The 20,014-nt window shown below is 42.8% G+C and overlaps 1 protein-coding gene across 9 annotated transcripts in view; it reads right to left on the bottom strand.

The window, feature by feature from the left end:
- The window catches only part of DENND1A (DENN domain containing 1A), an 810,600-nt gene that overhangs the window by 358,537 nt on the left and 432,049 nt on the right, over positions 1–20,014 (bottom strand). For all 9 annotated transcript variants that reach the window (XM_056541264.1, XM_056541257.1, XM_056541259.1 and 6 more), the window contains one exon: positions 438–483. In XM_056541264.1, coding sequence (XP_056397239.1) covers positions 438–483 — 46 coding nt within the window. The remainder of the gene's footprint in view (positions 1–437; positions 484–20,014) is intronic.

Genomic DNA, 20,014 nt, shown 5'->3' with positions numbered 1-20,014 from the left:
ACTTTGTTGAATAAATCTCAAGAGGGAGTGGATTTTAAGAAACAAAAATACAAGAACAATTTGAAGTTAGTTGGGGAGGAGGTGGGGCCAGTGTCAAAAACATATTTTCCTATCGAAGAAAGACTATTAGAGGCCAGGGATAACCTTCCAGTTGATGAGGTTGGTAAATCCTTATTAGGTGATTTAAGCATGCTTGGGATTAATATATACCAATCCTAAGACAAACACAAAGAGGAAATTATATGAGGCAGACTAGATGAATCATATGATCATTCATCTATGTTTCTAAAGCTATGCAAGTGCTCAGTTCATGCACTTCTATGGAAGCCCTTACAGCTTTTCTAAGAAGTTATAATGTGGCTGTATGCATGAGCTCTTAGAGCAATGTGAGCAAATTACAACTAGAACTTATAATCATACACATAGAAATAACTTACTTCCATTAGGCTTGAGTGTATTCCTATGAGGTAGGGCATCGGAGCACTGGAAAAGAAAACAAATATAATCAATATTACTGAATAAACAGGTCTGTACTGTGAGAATCCATGAACACATGTAATCAAAATCTATAATTTACCTCTTACCATCAAAAGAAATTTAATAATGTGACCCCACTCTATTAACAGGAATGGAGAGTAATACCATATAAGTAGCTCTCGTTCAAGCAGTCCTTACAATTTCATGCTTTTCTTCTGCTTTTGATGCAGCCCAATTTTTTGTTTGGTGTACAACCTGTAACAGACATCCTGTTCCTGGGTACAGTCTAGCTAAGAATTCACCCTCCATCTTCCTCCTCCTACTACTCCTTTTAGACTATAAAACCTTCTTCTAGAGTTAGCTGAATTCCTAGCTAGAGTGTTCACATAAACAGGATGTTGGGTTAATGAAGACACAAGAGTCTGCATCAAAAGCAGAAGGAAAGCATAAAGGCCACAGAAAGGTAGCACAATGGGGGAGATTTATCAAAACATGTCCAGAGGAAAAGTTGCTGAGTTACCAATAGCAACCAATCAGATCGCTTCTTTCATTTTTCAGAGGCCTTTTCAAAAATGAAAGAATTCATCTGATTGGTTGCAACTCAGCAACTTTTCCTCAGGACAGGTTTTGATAAGTCTCCCCCAATAACTTTATTTACCAATATATGTTAATTTATTAGACAACTGAAAATAGATTTCATTGTCTGAAAACCCACAACATCTCCTATACCTCAGTCAATGAGCTTTCTTAAAATCCTGACCTCAATTCTACCTAGTAAAAGCAGCAGAGGAGGTGCCATTGTACTGCATAGGTCGATATAATTGCCATCAAAAAGCTTGGGAATACTTAGTAGTATGCTATTAGGGGTGTTAACTTATGGCCATATTAGTTGCCACACAATTATCGTAGCCTGGGTTCACTTATATTAGCTAAGTACAGACAGTTGTATTACACCTTAGCTAAGCACAATTGAAGATAAAGTTATACACATTTTCATGAGCATATCATGTATTTCTGTCTAGCACACAGACACATCGCAAGGAGCAACTGATGGCACCAGACACATATGTATGGTTTTATGATTATATCTGAAATGAAGCAGCTTGTTAAAGGTACCCTGTTTCCACGAAAATACACCCTACCGAAAATAAGCCCTAGCTGGATTATCGGGGTGGGCTGCAATATAAGCCCTACCCCGAAAATAAGACCTAGGGCCAGGGGTACTCAACTGGCGGACCGCGGTCCAGATCGGGACCGGGGCAGCCAGTAATGCGACCCCCCCCCCCCCCGCCCTCCCCCTTTGGCTAGTCCCTTGGCAAGTTAAATGAGCCGGGGAAGGGACACTGTCGCTTTAAAACGTCTGCGCGTATGCACGCCCGATGTCACGGACATGTCCCTGCCCCGGCTGCTACCAGTAAGCAGCAGAAGGAGATCCCGCCGCCGCCGAGAGCTGCAGCTTTAGTTGCGGACGCTATGAAGGTGGGGAAGTGCTGGTTTATTATGGCAGAGGGGTGGGGGGCACTGTAGGAGTGTGGAGGACGACGGGGGAAGGGGAGGATGGGGGGCTGTAGCAGTGTGGAGGATGGAGGGGGCTGCAGGAGTGTGGAGGATGGGGGGGCTGCAGGAGTGTGGAGGATGGGGGGCTGTATAACAGTGTGGAGGATGGGGGGCTGCAGGAGTGTGGAGGATGGGGGGGCTGCAGGAGTGTGGAGGATGGGGGGCTGTATAACAGTGTGGAGGATGGGGGGCTGTATAGCAGTGTGGAGGATGGGGGGCTGTATTGCAGTGTGGAGGATGGGGGGCTGTAGCAGTGTGGAAGATGGGGGGGTGTGGCATTCTCCACACTGCTACAGCCCCCTATCCTCCACACTCCCACAGCCCCCATCCTCCACATTCCCTCCCCCCCCCCCATAAATAAATAAGCCCTATGCTGAAAATAAGCCCTAGTGTGTTTTTTTGTGTCTAAAATTAATATAAGACTCGGTTTTATTTTCGGAGAAACACGGTAGGACTGGCCCAACGGAAGTCATAGTGAGAGGTCTCTCCGTCTTGAGTGAAGTGCAATATACAATACCACAGAAGCAGGACAACATAATACAGTGGTCCCTCAAGTTACAATATTAATCGGTCCCAGGATGACCATTGTATGTTGAAACCATCATATGTTGACACAATAACTCTATGGAAACCTGGTAATTGGTTCTGAAGCCACCAAAATGTCATCCAAAAATAGGAAAAAGTGAGGATTAAACATAAATAAGTAGATAACTAATACAGATAAAGCAAATCCTTACATATAAAAGTAAGAAAGATCTGCTGGGAGCTGTAAATCACTGTCTAGGTCGGTGTTTCCCAAAAATGGTTGCCTCCAGCTGTAGCAAAACTACAACTCCCAGCATGCCCGGACAGCCTTTGGCTGTCCGGGCATGCTGGGAGTTGTAGTTTTGCAACAGCTGGAGGCAACCATTTTTGGGAAACACTGGTCTATGTAGAGTACAGGAGCTTCTTCAGGATCCTGTACAGAACACACAATGTCCTAAAAAAGTATCATGCCCTCACCTGATGCCCAAAGGAGCAGCTAACCCTAGCACAGGTAAAGAGTACAGAACATGTAATACCTCCCTGTACTGTAGGGGGCGCTACCAGACATCAGTCAGTGCATGCACAGGGGTTTTACCAGTGAAATATCCATTCTGATTGGTTGGTTCTTCCAGCCATTGACACTTTTCGCAGATTCCAAAGCATTGTATGTTGAGTCTGGTTTCAAGTTACAATGGTCTAGAAAAGACTATTGTATGTTGAAACTATTGTATGTTGAGGCCATTGTAAGTTGAGGGAACACTGTATAAGATAGTGGCTCTAAAAGACATAATCAGAGTCAAATATTGTGCTAGCCTTCATTAATCTGACCTATATAATAATACATTTTAGTGGTCATCAGCAGTTTCCCTCTACAGATAACAGCTGTAACTTAAAGGGGTTATCCAGGCAAAAACTTTTATATATATATATATATATATATATATATATATATATATATATATATATCAACTGGCTCCAGAAAGTTAAACAGATTTGTAAATTACTTCTATTAAAAAATCTTAATCCTTTCAGTACGTATGAGCTTCTGAAGTTAAGGTTGTTCTTTTCTGTCTAAGTCCTCTCTGATGACACGTGTCTCGGGAAACGCCCAGTTTAGAAGCAAATCCCCTTAGCAAACCTCTTCTAAACTGGGCGGTTCCCGAGACACGTGTCATCAGAGAGGATTTAGACAGAAAAGAACAACCTTAACTTCAGAAGCTCATAAGTACTGAAAGGATTAAGATTTTTTAATAGAAGTAATTTACAAATCTGTTTAACTTTCTGGAGCCAGTTGATATATATAAAAAAGTTTTTGCCTGTGTAAAAGGGCTAGTGATCAGTTGATGAACAAGCAGATGCTCATTCGTCTGCTGATCACATTTTTTAATGCACCCAATAAAAACATCACTATAAGGTACACATCGCCCTGTGTAAACAAAGTATCTAAGGCTGGTAACGAAGAATTTAAAAGGTCGTATGTATGATCCAGATAATTTGTTCTGCCCTGCTGCTCTAAAAAATCCCCGACCAGCGAGATGGGCGTTCGTTTTCTGCAGCCCATGTCCTGTGTAAAAAAAAAAGGCCCTTGATGGACTACTCCAAGAGGACCTGTGGTCAGTGCAAAAAGGTTTTACAAGATTTATCTATTTTTCTATGGTTGTGGTTAGAGAAGAGCGAACTTACAGTAAATTTGATTCGTCACGAACTTCTTGGCTCGGCAGTTGATGACTTATCCTGCATAAATTAGTTCAGCTTTCAGGTGCTCCCGTGGGCTGGAAAAGGTGGATACAGTCCTAGGAGACTCTTTCCTAGGACTGTATCCACCTTTTCCAGCCCACCGGAGCACCTGAAAGCTGAACTAATTTATGCAGGATAAGTCATCAACTGCCGAGCCGAGAAGTTCGTGACGAATCGAATTTACTGTAAGTTCGCTCATCTCTAGTTGTGGTCAATTGAATTAAGAGCAACAAGCAAACCTTCTTAGCTTCTACTTTTGTACCTGGCAATGACTGACTTTACCGTGTGTGATCATGATGAGGATTATGGCTAAATAAAAACAAATACTAAAATAAATTGGTAAAAAGGGCTAAAATTTTCCTTGGGCACAAAGGTTTAGGTTTCAGAACAGATAGATTTCCTAACAGTGGCAAAAAGACCGGCTGGGGCAACAACAAAAAAAGAAATGATGGGGTGGCTTTCATTAGCTGCTTCTTTGTCAGCGCTCGCAGAGATTTCTCCGTATAACACACATTTCCCACAAGGCCAAAAGGTTATCTTGTAGAATGATCTGCATGGAAAATCTTCAAAAGAACATTGTGTAGCCACATCGGGTAACAATAAGGAAACAATTCAAGATCTAATGCAGCACACTTCTCATACAATGTATAGCGAGTGCAGAATCAGATAAACTTAACACCTTCCACACATGTATTGTTCACCATGTTATAGAACATACGGATTCACATTAAATTAAATTGGCCATGACTGTAACATTATTCATACTATAATATCGATAAGGCTTATAGAGGTACCCAACCTTTTCTACCTTGTGAGCCACATATACCTTACCGTATTTTTCGCCCTATAGGACGCACCGGCATATAAGACGCACCCAATTTTAAAGGTGCAAAATCTAGAAAGAAAAGATTCTGAACCCAAAAGTGATCTTCAACCTGCGGACCTCCAGATGTTGCAAAACTACAACTCCCAGCATGCCCGGACAGCCGTTGGCTGTCCGGGCATGCTGGGAGTTGTAGTTTTGCAACATCTGGAGGTCTGCAGGTTGAAGACCACTGGATAGGAGGTAGTACTCACGTGTCCCCGCCACTCCGGACCTGTCACCGCTGCCCTGGATGTCGCTCTATCGCTGTCGCCGCGTCCCCGACGCTCCAGACGTCTTCTTCCCCGGGATCCATGCTCTCCATCGCCGTCATCACGACGCTATGCTCGCCGCTCCTATTGGATGACGGGACGGCATGTGCGGCGACGTCGAAGGAGAGCGCCGGCCATGAAGGGGATCCTGGCACGGAGCAGAAACAGAGGAGGCAGGTAAGGTCCCTCTCGATGTCCTGTAAGCTGTTCGGGAAGCCTCGTCACTGTCGCCGCGTCCCTGTGTTGTCCCCGACGTTCCGGACGTCTTCTTCCCCGGGATCCACGCTCTCCGTCGCCGTCATCACGCCGCTACGCACGCCGCTCCTATTGGATGACGGGACGGCGTGCGCGGCGACGTCGAAGGAGAGCGCCGGCCATGAAAGGGATCGTAGCACGGAGCAGACACCGAGGAGGCAGGTAAGGTCCCCCCCGATGTCCTGTAAGCTGTTCGGGAAGCCGCGATTTCAAAGCGGCGGTCCCGAACAGCCCGACTGAGCAGCCGGGTTAGTGTCACTTTCCCTTCAGACGCGGCGGTCAGCTTTGATCGCTGCGTCTGAAGGGTTAATACAGGGCATCACCGCGATTGGTAATGTCCTGTATTAGCCGCGGGTCCCGGCCGTTGATGGCCGCAGGGACCACCGCGATAGGTGTGTGTATTCGCCGTATAAGACGCACCAACTTTTACGGCAAAAAATATGGTATGTGATGGTTGGAGGCAACATTTTCGACAAAACGGGGGACAAAAATGTTAAGTGAGAAATCATGGCATTGCAAATATTTGCTAAAAAATATGTGAAATTTAACACTAGTGTTACACCATCCAGTCTGACACCGTTGATGTTTAGGATAAGCAGCAGGAGGTTGCAAGGTCCCGTATCCTGTTGGACCAATTCAGGAAGATCCTGACATTGGCAGAGGCAGTAGTTCATTTCCTAGTTCGCAAATGGGTTGTCCCCAGTGGGACATCATGGCCACAAAGAGCAATCATCAAGTCAACAGGTTTTGCTCCTTGATATAGAAAAAAATAAAAAATAAAAGATTATCCAGATTGGTGGGAAGCTTCTATGTTGCCATGGACACAAATTAATTCACATATTTCCTCTAGTTCTCCGGTGGTTATAACATAGATCCTGACCAAGATGGGTTTGAGAGAATCCCAAAATCATTTTGCTTGCCTCATTCTGCCCTCGAATGGCCTGGTTTCCAGTATTCTTGAAACAATTAAAAGGCAAATATTTGAAACTCCTATGTCATCAAGATCTACTTGCTCAACAAGGACTCTACCATCCACATCTACACAAGCTCCATCTGACAGCTTGCTTTATGAGAGAAATAAACTAAGATAATGGATTATCTGAAGAAATAATTTCTACCTGCAAGAAAATCTTCTACTAATAAGATCTATTTTAGGATGTGGTGAAAATTTTCAGCATGGCTGCAGGAAAAACAACATTCAGAGATTACTCTTCCCATTATCCTTTTCAAATTTTTCAAGATGGATTTAAAAAAGGGATAAAATCTGATACACTCAGAGTCCATATGACCTCTATAAATGCTTTTAGGGATGCTACGTTGGGTAATGAACAATTAATCAGAAGACATTTTAAAGGCCTTATAGAATCATAGACCTGTAGTTAAATCTCCTGTTGCTTCTTGAGACTTGTCAGTAGTTTTAAACGGATTAATAGCTTCAGCACTTAAACCACTTGATATTGCCGTCATAAAATAGTTATCATGTAAAGTATTATTTTTAAGGCTATCATGTCAGCTAAGAGACTCTGAGAACTACAGGCCCTTTCATCTAAGTCCCCTTATCTAAAGATCATGTTGGATCGTCTGAGAACCTTACCCACTTTCAGACCTAAACCAGAATATAAAAATTGTCCCCCATACTGCCGGCAGTAAAAAATATAAAGATGTACATACCTTCCTCCGCTCCCCCGGGGCTCCGGTCTCTGCCGCGATCCTCTTCCTGGTTGCTGGTGGTCGGCGAGTCATACTGCGCTCAGCCAATCACCGGCACAGTGAAGTCCCGACTCGGCAGGCGATAGGCTGAGCGGCAGAGTAATTGGCTGAGTGCAGTATGACTCGCCGACCACTAGCAACCAGGAAGAAGATCACAGGAGCCGGTTACCGGAGGAGCGGAGGAAGGTATGTACATCTTTATTTTTTTACTGCCGGCAGTATGGGGGACAATTTTTATATTCTGGAGTTCTCCTTTACTAGAGACATATATTTTTGTCTACATTTTTGTCCAATCCTAATTCTGAGGAGTGTCTGCAGACTTTAGATGTGAAGAGAGTGATTCTTCTATATCTTGAGAGTTTAATAATTCTGAAAATAGGAAAATCGATTTGTTCAGTATATTGAATATGCATAGAGAAAAGAATGCGTCACTCACTCTTCAGATTGCTATATTTGTCTTTTCATTGAGATCCAATATAAGTGGATACAACACAAGTAGGGGAGTGTAAGGTAGATACGATGCAGGGGTGTTGTGGAGACAATGGCCTTTAGGTGCTTCTATTTTTTGGCCACTCTGCCATAAAGCCTAAATGTGGTGGAATGCTGCAGTCATGGTTGAAGTTCTGGAAGTTTCTCCAATCTGCACACAGAATCTTTGGAGCGCAGCCGGTGTGACCATCGAATTCTTAGTCACCTCTCTTACCAAAGACATCACTTAGTTTTGTGGAGTTGAGTGCTAGATATATTCATAGGTGGCTCTCCAAGTAACCACATGGCTGCTAGCTTTGGACATAATTTTCCAGTAATTTCTATGTGGACCCCAAAAATGTATTGGCTCTTCTAGAGAGTTTTTCAAGGTCCCCTGACTTTAATTCCAGCATCTTAATTCTAAATGTTTATTTACTTAGGTCTAGTCAGTCAGCTCTTAGGACTTCTTATCTCTTCTGTTTTGACCTGAAATCAGTTGCTGGCCTACTGTTAGTCCTACACTTCTTTCACATACTTAGATAGAGCAAGAATAAATTCCTCGCGAAACATACTTTGTATGCTTCATACCATAATGTCTCAGCTGGATTCAGTAGCAAACCTTGTGAGTTGTATAGATTAGGTATATCTGGCTATTCTCCTTCCATGGATGTGAGAACATCCAGCTTAACTTGGATATAAGAAAATTGGAAGATCATTTACCATAGATTTAAAGAGGTATTTCCATTTTTTATGTTAACGCATATTGACAGAATATTGGGGCCAATCAATAAGACCACAGTTGACCAAAAACAAGGTCTCATCATCTTCCTCAGAACAGGGAACTGCAACACAGCTCCATTAAGGAGTTTTCTGACCAAAATGTATTGATGACCTAAAGAATGTATAATGCTGTCCACTTATTAGCAAGGGTGCCAGATGTTGAACCCTCATGCATCTGATATCAATTACCTATCTTGAGAATAGTTTATCAATACATTTTGCACAGAAAATGCTTTAAGGAAAATTAGGCTGTTTTGCATTCCCACACGTAGCATAATACCATGAGTGTTGCTTTTTCAAGATGGAGGACCTATTGTGGGGATTTATTAAAGGCAAAAAATATTACACACTTTTAAAAAATGTACCCCATATGCATTTGGAAAAAAGCTGAAGGCATCTTGCTCTCAGACAGGGACGGTGGTAAAAGAAAAAAACTGAGCTTAAAAGGATGGCGTCATTACTTTCAAGCAGTCTAAACCACGAGTGGTCAGGGCAGTCCGCAGTCCTTTCTGTCTGGCCCATACGCCTTGATGGATAGATCACGCAGAGATTAATCAGGGCTGGTAGAGCAGGAAGAAGCTGCCAGGAACTGCCCTGATGAACCCTGGTTCAGACAGCAAGAAATTATGACAAGTTCCCTTTAACTTGCACAGTGTCCTCCTCATTCTGGACATTATGGGGGTCTTAGCAGTTAAACACCCCACTAGCAATACTTCATTACTTCCAAGGAAGAACCTATTCAAGAAGTCCTTTTTAGAAAATCTTACTTTTCCATAATTATTGCATAATTGGCCACTCAAACTGTACTGCTTGAAAAAGCCGGGCTACCTGTAAGAAGTTTTGGAGAAATGTATGAAGATGGACCTTGAAGAGTAATAAAGAGCAATCAACAGAGAGGTATAAACTATTCTATAATAATACGTGCAAAGCATAAGGTGACACTGTATAGACATGTAAATTCAGATCTGAGAAATTTAATTAACAGCCCCATGTCCATCTTTTCATGATCTACAGCTCATCATGAGATAGACCAGAAAGTATAACGTGTTTAATTAGAATGTCACAAGTGTTGAAATCCACTGTCGACAGATGAGACTGTATGTTCCGCGCTCAACATTAAGGTATTCCACAGGGAGACGTATTTAGATGAAGCACTATATATATTTTTCATATTTAGTGTAACAACTTCATTTAGCTGATGGATTAAGGGTTGGATACAAAATGTACAGATGACGAACATTCAAAAGATGCTAATTTTATTGCTGATGATACTTCAGGGCCAGCGAGACAGCATGAATTTCGGCAAAGTGGAATTTGGAATTAACCAATGTTTCATACAGTTCTTCTATGTCTTGTTGTGTAATTGTTTCACAGATTGTGTTAGGGGCATATCATTTACATAAAAATGTGGCCAAAACATTAAATAAGTGTCTTTACATATTTGATATCTTTATAATTCACACAGTCTATCAGAGTACGATCTACTTTTTATATTTACAGCAAAACAAAATGAAAATGACTTTTAAATCAGGTACTTTAGTAGTAATTTCCCACTGAACTATTTTTAGGAACTATTCCTGGAATTGGTTATTTTATAAGGGTCATACTGTATTCTTTTTCTTATACACTTCAGCTATACTATATAAAAAAATAAAATAAAAAAAAAAGCAAAAGGAAAAGGAAAAAAAAATAAAGAAATCCAGCCATGGTTTATTACTTTTTTTATCCTACCTCTATTGCCATATTTGTTATTTTAATTTGGTAATCAATTATATAGTGATTTAGCTTTCACAATTGTTATACAATATATACCCTATGCTTAAGGTGTCTAAAGATCAGTTCCTCATGGAAGTCCAATTGACACGTAAATTCTGAATTTCAAGTTATAATGTCATATAAGCTGCTTCCCAGCTCTTCAACTCAACCTTCCCTGTTAATTTAAGGCCGGGTTCACATTATAATACATACCTCCGATACAGGGATACTTAGATCAGCACAGGTCCCATTCAATTCAATGACCTAGTGACTATGGTTGGGTCCCGAAAAGGTTCTGCAGTAGTGTATAGAGATGTCCTTCCATACAATGCATCATGGGAAAAAAAATATATATATTGTTTTTTTAATTTTTTCATACCAGCTAAACCAGAGCATTCTCCAAAAATAAGAGTCACCCATCAGTTGACCACTGTTTGCTTGCCACTAACAAGTTAGAGAAGGGTATACATTTGTCTTTTTTCTGGAGCGGAGCTAATTTGCCTCAGTCCAAGTAAAAATGAAAGCTCCATACAGTAGACCTGTAGGCGATAATGGGGTGCTAAAGTAAATAAAATGACTAAGAGCCATGATAAGTTAACATATGGAATGCACCACAGGAAAAAGGGTCATCTGAGGGCCGTTGCCCATTTGTTCAGCAATCCAGAGTAGTTGGCATCTGGCGTGGCTGCACCGAATCAAATGGAGCTGCATGTAACCTTACTGGATACAGCGCACCCATACTGGAGCGCAAGTTATGTCGCCAATAGATCTGGCACCATGCAGCCTTTTAGTCTAGGGGACACTGAATGGTATGCGGAGTGCAATAGATCCAGATATATGAATCAGACATTCATATTCAAGACTTTTCTGGATTAAAGGAGATATATGAACTCAGCTTGAAAAGGCATACCACCAGGCAAGAAATAGATGTCCAATTTTAAATGTAGATTAAGGGCAGACACTGTATCACTCATAAGGTCGCAGTGCACCTCTATACGGTACACTAATCTACAACTAATATAAATCTCAAATATTCTCTAACATAATAAAGTCTCCAGCCTCATGTAATCCTTTCATGGTGTCACTGTCAGAGGCGAGCGCTCTATGATGAGCCCCGCTAAAAGTGTTAATTACTGTGAACCAGTTACAATAATTCAGACAATCACAGGTGACATCAAAGGCTCAATTGCTAAGGCAAATTTTATTTAATGAAGAACAGGAGGGAAAAAAAAAAAGAGTAGATATACCTTTCCAACAAAAGAAAAATGAACAAGCAGCAGAAACATATTTTGTGTAATAGAAAAAAAAATGCCTTTCTCAGGTTCCTGACCCCAAAGATGACCCATAGAGACTTGGTACATCTCCCAGGCACAGCACCCTGAAAACACTTAACAAATGTGCAAGATTCTATTCATTTCAATAAAAGCCAACATGAAACAGATGAAGAGATGGATTTTTAAGAAACGTGAAATATTTTTTTTTTCTTCTTTTTTTTGTTAATAGATCAGAGGCCCAGAAAAGCCATGCAAAGCTTGGGAGAAATCCGGCAAGGGCACCAAGGAAACCAGAGTGTAAGGAAACGCTCACAATGCTCTTGTGTCAGAAATGCATCCTTCACCCGTGTTTCAGAAGGAAGAATCTGAATACGGTGTCATGGCTGTTTAATTCTTGCCGTTCCCTTTGACAGATTATATAACAATGCACGCTATACATTTCTTGTAAAGCAGAAATAAAGGTCTGCGGGGTTTGGCTGGAGCAGCATGTACAACAGCCATACAAAAAAAAATTATACAATGAGCTATGAATATTACTGAGAATATATTATCTCATGGAAGAATATCAAAGTAGCTTACTGAGCTTTCAAAGCAATAATGCAATAGAATTATCATGATAAAGTCCAGGGATTATCATATCATATATTTTTGCACATGAAATACACTTTTTCCCTCCAGTTAAAGCAAAATAATTCCAGACTGAGAGAAGAAAAAATTAGCCGCAATTTTTCCAAGTCTGTCTTATCTTCCACCAGCCTATGAAAGGAGAAAGTTAGATTGACTTGCACCAAATTTCTCAGAAGGTGCGTAACTCTTAGGGTACATTCCCATACGGCGTATTTGCTGCTGCGTATTTTATTTTCTCTGTTGAAGTCAATGGGTAGGAAAATACGCAGCACCAAATACGCAGCAAAATACGCCACGTGGGAATGCACCCTTAATAAGATAAGTGTATTCTGGACTGCCTAAGGGCTCATGCTTACAATGGAAATTCAGCAAGAAATGAATTCTGTCAGCAGATCTGGGGTGGAATTGAACTTAAATTTGTGCTGAATTTTAAGGGGTACTCCGGTGGAAAACTTTTTTTTATTTTTTATTACCTGGTGCCGAAAGTTAAACAGATTTGTAAATTACATCTATTAAAAAATCTTAATCCTTCCAGTACTTATTAGCTGCTGAATACTACAGAGGAAATTATTTTCTTTTTGGAACACAGTGCTCTCTGCTCAATCACAAGCACAGTGCTCTCTGCTGACATCTCAGTCCATATTAGGAACTGACCAGAGCAGCATATGTGTTGCTATGGTGATTTTCTCCTACTCTGGACAGTTCTTAAAATGGACAGAGATGTCAGCAGAGAGCACTGTGCATGTGATGTCAGGAGAGAGCTCTGTGTTGAAAACATTTCTTCTGTAGTATTCAGCAGCTAATAAGTACTGAAAAAAATTAAGATTTTTTTTATAGAAGTAATTTACAAATCTGTTTAACTTTCTGGCACCAGTTGATTTAAAAAAAAAAAAAAAAAAGTTTTTCACCGGAGTACCCCTTTAATGAGGAAATTAACCCTTGCAACTAAAAATCCCAGTGACTGATGGGCTTTTCCAGGCAGATTCCGACCAAAGAATATATATGTTCACTCTTTTGGTTAAATCCAAATCCACTTAAGAAATTTTGCTACGTAACGTCTGCGGTGTGCACTGAGCAGCAGAATCCTATTGAAATGAATGGGAATCTGCTGCAAGTAACTTCTGCTTGGAATTAATATCCGGAATGTGCATGGGCCCTAAAAGTCAGAAAACAAATCTACACTTGCCATAAGAAGAACAAAATGTGTGCCAGTAAGCTACACCCATTGCTTATAGACCAAGCCTATTTTTCTTTTTACTTTTTCCTGGTCACTTGCCAATTCAAAAGAAATTTTGAGGGGCAAATTAAAAGCATTTCAAGAATTCCGTTTTTTCTTCCTAATACAGTCTATGCTAAAAAAAATAAAAAAATAAAAAAAAAAATGGTGTGAACTTCCAAATAATTGTTGGCCTTTGGACCTACATTTATTAGATCTTTATTAGGCCTTTATGTCTAACATATTTACAATAACAATGTTACCTGGTGTATAACCATTTTTGCCACAAGGGTTTACATTCTCTACAGCACTACACTAGGGGAAATTAAATGGGATCAAAAACATTTTATACGTTGTACCTCTTGGCAGGGAATCTGACTGCTTGGACCCGATGCCTAGCTCTTCTTGTGCAAAGTGATAGTTAACCCGTCCCTCTCCATGTATCTATATGGGAGAGTGGGAGATACACGAGAAAGCATGTTGCATAGAGAAAGCATGTTGGCCACTGCTTTGTTCTGTGGTTGACACTAGGGATGAGCGAATCAAATCTCATGAATCCAAATTATTTACGAATTTCAGGAGAATTTTGATTCGCAATGAATGCGAATATCGCCGCAAATCAGTTCATTAAACTCTAGTGTGGTCCAGGCTCCACGGCATCTAAAATGGTGAATCCACATGTGAGGACATCGGGCAAGGAATCCTGGGAAGGCAAGTAGGTGGGATGACCCTTAATCACATGCAGCCCATTAGCAGCCACCCCTGTTATGTCACAGCCCTATATAATCAGCAGCCATCTTGCGACAAGTCACTTTTATTACAGAGAGCGAGAGAGAGACACAGAAAGCAATGTGTGTTGCACAGAAAAGCATTTTTACAGCAGCGATTCACCTCCCAGTCACATCAGCGTTCTATTGCAGAAAGTGACAGGGAGCAGTGTAATACACAGAAAAGCTTTTTTACAGAAGCGATTCACGTCAAGCCCAAATCCAACCTAGAAGCACTGATAGGGAAGGGAGTCAGATTTAGAGATAAACTGCAATTTTGGGTGTAGTATACAGCGACGATGTGCTGCAGCACTGGTGTGTACATCAAGTGAAAAGCTAATAGTAGCCAGCCAGTAAGGGTGAGTCAAGCACTAAAAGCATATTGTCCTCTATTAAGTGTAACATGTGTGTACATTTAAGTGGTGTACCATTTTGCTCTTGTTAAAGTCTTAAGGGCCTAGATACTATGAAAGGCCAGGTAAAAGTACACAACTGCTGGTGTTGTAGACAAATACTGTTTTAAGCGTACTGGAGCGCATTGTCCTCCCCTCATAAATGCATTCCACATACGTACATCCAAGTGGTGTACTATTTTGTTCCTGTTAAAGTCTTAGGGCCTAGATACTGTGAAAGGCCAGCCAAAAGTACACAACTGCTGGTGTTGTAGAAAATACTGTTTTAAGCGTAGTGGAGTGTATTGTACTCCCCTCACATACCCACTAAGTATGTCAGGCAGAGAAGTGCCAGGATATGCACAGAGGAGTGGCAAAGGCCTAAATTTATCAGGCAGAGGTCACAGCACACAAGCGGCGAGTGACAGAAGGAGTCGCAGCAAGAGGCCTGAGCTCCCTGTATCAGCTAGCGGTCATGTCTGGACCAGCAACCCATCTGTTGTCATTGATTGTTTAACACGGTCATCCACTTCATCACAAGTGACATCTGACACCCCCAATCAACAGTCTGTGGGTTCCCCAGACACAACACTCAGTTGGCATGGCCCTGGAGCAGTCCCTGTCCTCCCATTGCCTTTGTCCTATGCTGTTACCTCCCCCACAGAAGTAACTTATGCTGGGGATTCAGGTCTACTCTTTAGTGAGGACGATCAATTAGAAGACAGTCAGCAGCTACTGCCCAGCCAAGAGATGGAGAAGACATTTGCCGCTTCGTCCGCCAGGTGGGCAAGTAGTGATGAGGAGAGGCATGGGAGGTATTGTTGTGAGCATTCAGGCTCCTGAAGCAGACCCTTTTCCAGGAACCTGAGGAGGACATCAGTGATGTGCAGACACAACTCGATGATGATGAAGCCAATCGCACTTGGGAGCCGGGTGCAGAAGGGACTTCATCATCATCATCAGGAGAAGAGGGTTGAAGGTTTCCTGTGAAGCTGAGCCAGCAAGGTGGTAGTATGGTTGGCAGTCAGCATGGTGGCATAAGTGGAAAGTCTGGAGCCAAATGTGCCCGGGGTAGACCACCTGCTTCGCAGCAGTTTACCTTCCCGGGAGGTAGTGGAACAGGGGTCCTGGAGTCGGCGGCAGTAGCAGTCAATCAGTGCAGACTGTTGGTGGTTAAATCAGCTACTCAGAGGTGTGGTAGTTTTTCATCAAGCATCCGGAGGATGTTAACAAGGGCACATGAAAAATGTATCGGCAGAAGGTGAATTGTGGCCAGGGTCCCAATGTGAACATATGCAGCGTCACCATAAATTGGCCTGGGAGAACTGTGGCTCCAATGTGGTGGTCCAGCCTGCTGCATCACCCAGTGGCACGCTGCTCCATGTTTCAGCCAGCCAAAGCTCCACCACCTCAGCCAAAGGGAGCTGTGTGTCATACCCATCTTCTGTCGCTCCAGATTCTCCTGCTCCTCCTACTTCAAATCAGTCATTCCGCCAGCAATCCATTGGCGAAGCCATGTCCAAGAGACAACATTATTTGCCCACTCATCCAACGGCGCAGAAGCTGAATGTGCTCCTGCCCAAGTTGCTGGTGCTGCGGTCCTTCCTTTTTCAAGTGGTGGACTCTGCACCTTTCAGGGAACTGATGGCTTATGGCGAGCCGAAGTGGAGAGTCCCAACCCGTCATTTCTTTGCGAAGAAGGTACCAGCCCTACACAATTTTGTGGAACAGAAGGTGGACCAGTCCTTGAGCCTGTAGGTGTGTATCAAAGTGCAATGGGCAGTGCCGACGTGTGAAGCTGGAACTATGGTCAGGGACAATACATGTCGTTTACGGCCCACTGGGTGAATGCGGTTCCTGCACGGCCTCAACAGCAACTTGGACAGGTCACGCCTCCACGCTCTCAGGCCGTTGGTCCTGCGACAGTGTGCTACTCTGCCTCCTCATCCTCCACCGTGTCCTCAGTCTCCACTGCACGGACAAGTCTCAGTGCCCCTCCAGCATACCATGCGTGCAGGGCACGGCGGTGTCACACTGTTCTTCACATTGTTTGCCTTGGCGAATGGAGTCACACAGGGGAGGAACTGCTAAAAGCCCTTCATCAAGAAATTGAATCATGGCTTACTCCACAAAAACTGGAAATGGGAACCATGGTGACCAACAAAGGGAAGAACATATTGTCTGCGATGTGACAAGGAAGCCTGAGACATGCGCCCTGCATGGCACACATGTTCAATCTAGTTGTCAAGCGGTTCCTTTAGTGTTCCCTACATCTGCAAGACATCATAACAATGGGAAGGAAACTTTGAATGCACTTCAGCCACTCATACACCGCAAAGCACACCCTGCTTGAGCTGCAGCGTCAGAACTGTATCCCCCAACATTGTCTGATTTGCAACGTTTCCACACGTTGGAATTCCACCCTCCATATGTTGGACCTATAAGAACAGAGAAAAGCCATCACCGATTTCTTGATGATCCAAGTGGATAGGGGGACCAGTGGCAGCTCATACGTGACACCTGCCGTTTGCTCAGGCCCTTAGAGGAAGCCAGTCAGTCATTAGTCAGTCACCAGGATTATGACTGCATTCCACTGCATCATCTACTACAACACATGTTCCAAACAATGGCTGGCAAGGCACTGGAGACATGGCGCCTACATCTCATGGCTACATGAGCCCTGTGGGGGCTGAATTGGAGGAGGAGGGGGGAGGGGCACAGTGTAGCACAGTTTAGGTTTTGCAAGATGGGTGGTTTTTCTAGCCATCTGATAGGAGAGGAGGAACAGGAGCAGCTAGAGGAGCTAGAGGGTTACGAGGAAGGTGAGACAGAAGACCCAGAGGAGATGGATTAAGGGAGTCCCACTGAGTCACTTGCACAAATGGCACGATGCATGCTCATTTGCTTGCGTGGGGTGGGGTTTTATTTATTCTACTACTTAAATTTTTTTTATAACTACATGAACCAAAATTAGTATATTTAAAAGTGTCATCTTCTGACCCCTATAACTTTTTAATTTTTCCGCGTGTGGGGCTATATGAGGGCTTACTTTTTTGTGCCATGGTCTCTAGTTTTAATTGGTACCATTTTTTTTTGATGGGACTTTTTGTTCATATTTTTATGGTATATTAAGTGACCAAAAAGGCTTATTCCCATTTATTCTCTTATTTATTTACTTTTTACCATTTTTAACTTTTTTTAATTTTTTAGCCCCCTTAGGGGGCTATACCATGCAATCTTTTTATTGCATACACTGTTCAATGCTATGTCATAGCATAGCATTAATCAGTGTTACCGGCGCTCTGCTGCTCTAGCCTGCAGTAGATAGCCGATCGGATGACGACGAGGCAGGTGAGGACCCTCCCGTCGTCCAGTAAGCTGATCAGGACATCGCGATTCTGCCTTGATAGTCCCAATCAGCTCCACTGAGCTGCCGGGATAGTTTTACTTTCAGTTTAGACGCCACGATCGACTTTGATCACGGCATCTAAAGGGTTAATGCCGGGCATCGGCCCGATCGGCAGTGCCCGGCATTAGCCGTGGGTCCTGGCTGCCCATAGCAACTGGGACCCACAGGGTTTAACCCGCTCTCCGCTCGTGAGATCGGTTTAAACCCTGTTAGTGGGATCAGGGCGTACAGGTACGTCCTGAGTCCTTATGGACTTGGGAACGGGGGCGTACCCGTATGCCGTAAGTCCTTAAGGGGTTTAAGGTCACCCGCCTTGAGAGTAGAACCAGGGGGTACAAGCAGACATAATTAAGGGAATTGCCTTATCATCTAGAAGCATATCCCTCTTCTTCAATCAGCAACTATAACTCGGAAAAAATATATATATACAATCTAAATCTACGTCAGTAACTTTATCATATCCATTTTCGAGGCCGACCAGTACCTTCCAAGAGATATCTGTGCTGGTCGGGTTGCATATCGAGTCAGCAGGGATAACTAGCATTTTAAGTGAAGAGCTCCAAGCCTAAAACATGTAAATTTAAAGGAGGTTTGTTCCCCTGCGGATGATTTAAATGTTAAGTACATCTCCAAGTCGCAGATACACAAAATGGAATCTGAAAACTATTATCTCCGGTCGAAATGAACCTTCAATTTACTTACTGCACAGGAAGGGCAGATTCACTTCATTTTCACTGCCAGCAGGTTACCCTTTCTCTGTATAATAGGCTTTGCATGTGTAATTAACACATAAAGGCTGCTGCTGCCAGCTTTGCTTCAGGTGCATGCTGGTAGGAGTTTTCAGGACAACGGTGTGGGCTGCAATAGCTTTTAACATGGGGTTTGAAGATTAGCTATTCATTGACTGCCTGACAAAGACATGTTAAAAGGGGCGAAGGCCGGGCCCTGCTGTTGGGAGCACAGGTGTGGACAAAGCAAACATGTGGGTCATGTGGCCTGAGGAACACAGAAATTGATAGATAGACGGCATCAATAGACTCCTACGGGCTGTATTTTATACCGGCATATTTGAAGAATAGAACTGCTACATGAAATTGCTAATATAGATATGATTGTGAAACCGGCAATTATCAGGACACCTCTAATTGTGCTTTTAAAAAAAAACAAATGATTATCTTTTTTCAGGGCTTGAACTTTAATTAAGCCTGTAATTGCACGCATGGTAATTGTCTGATGCATATATTTAACACCAATTTATTTACCATTCATATATCCACACAACTCGGTGGCACCTACTTTGTATTTGACTGTGTGAAGGATGTGATGAAGCTGCGAGAGGAAAAGGGACACTGCTCGGTAGCACAATGGGCAGTAACAAGGCCATTAGCACGAGAAGCGACAGGTCCTCCAACAGTCCTCGCAGGGTTAAATTCCTGAGAACACACACCATGCGTCCAGGACTAATTTACATTTATTTTCTCGTACAACATTCTACACATATTTTTGTTCATTTCTAGGTAAACAGTGAGAAGACTAAGACCAATGGAATAATACGCTCGACAATACACTTTGTGATTTGTTGACCTGGACCAACAAAGGATGCTGAGTCTTAACCAGTGCTGCACCATAGGCCAGTGTCCACAGGAACATCAGAACATTAATGTCAAGAATCTTTTACTTTTGATCAGCTGTGTGTCACGGTTGAACCAGCGATTTATTACCCGATCCTGGATCTACTTTAAAAATTAAAGGGGTATTCCAGCTTTATACATCTTATCCTCCTATCCAAAGGACTGGGATAAGTTGTATGATCGCAGGGGTCCCACCGCTGGGGACCCAAGCGATCTCGTGCAGCCCCCGGCATGGCCGTGATGTCACATCCCCGTCTCGAAGGCATCGCCCGGCACAGAATGGCTGGGCCTGCACAGAGA

This window comes from Hyla sarda, chromosome 9, assembly GCF_029499605.1.
Source record: "Hyla sarda isolate aHylSar1 chromosome 9, aHylSar1.hap1, whole genome shotgun sequence".
Classification (NCBI taxonomy): domain Eukaryota; kingdom Metazoa; phylum Chordata; class Amphibia; order Anura; family Hylidae; genus Hyla; species Hyla sarda.
The sequence above is the reverse complement of the archived record's forward strand: the minus strand, read 5'-3'. Positions and strand labels throughout refer to the sequence as shown.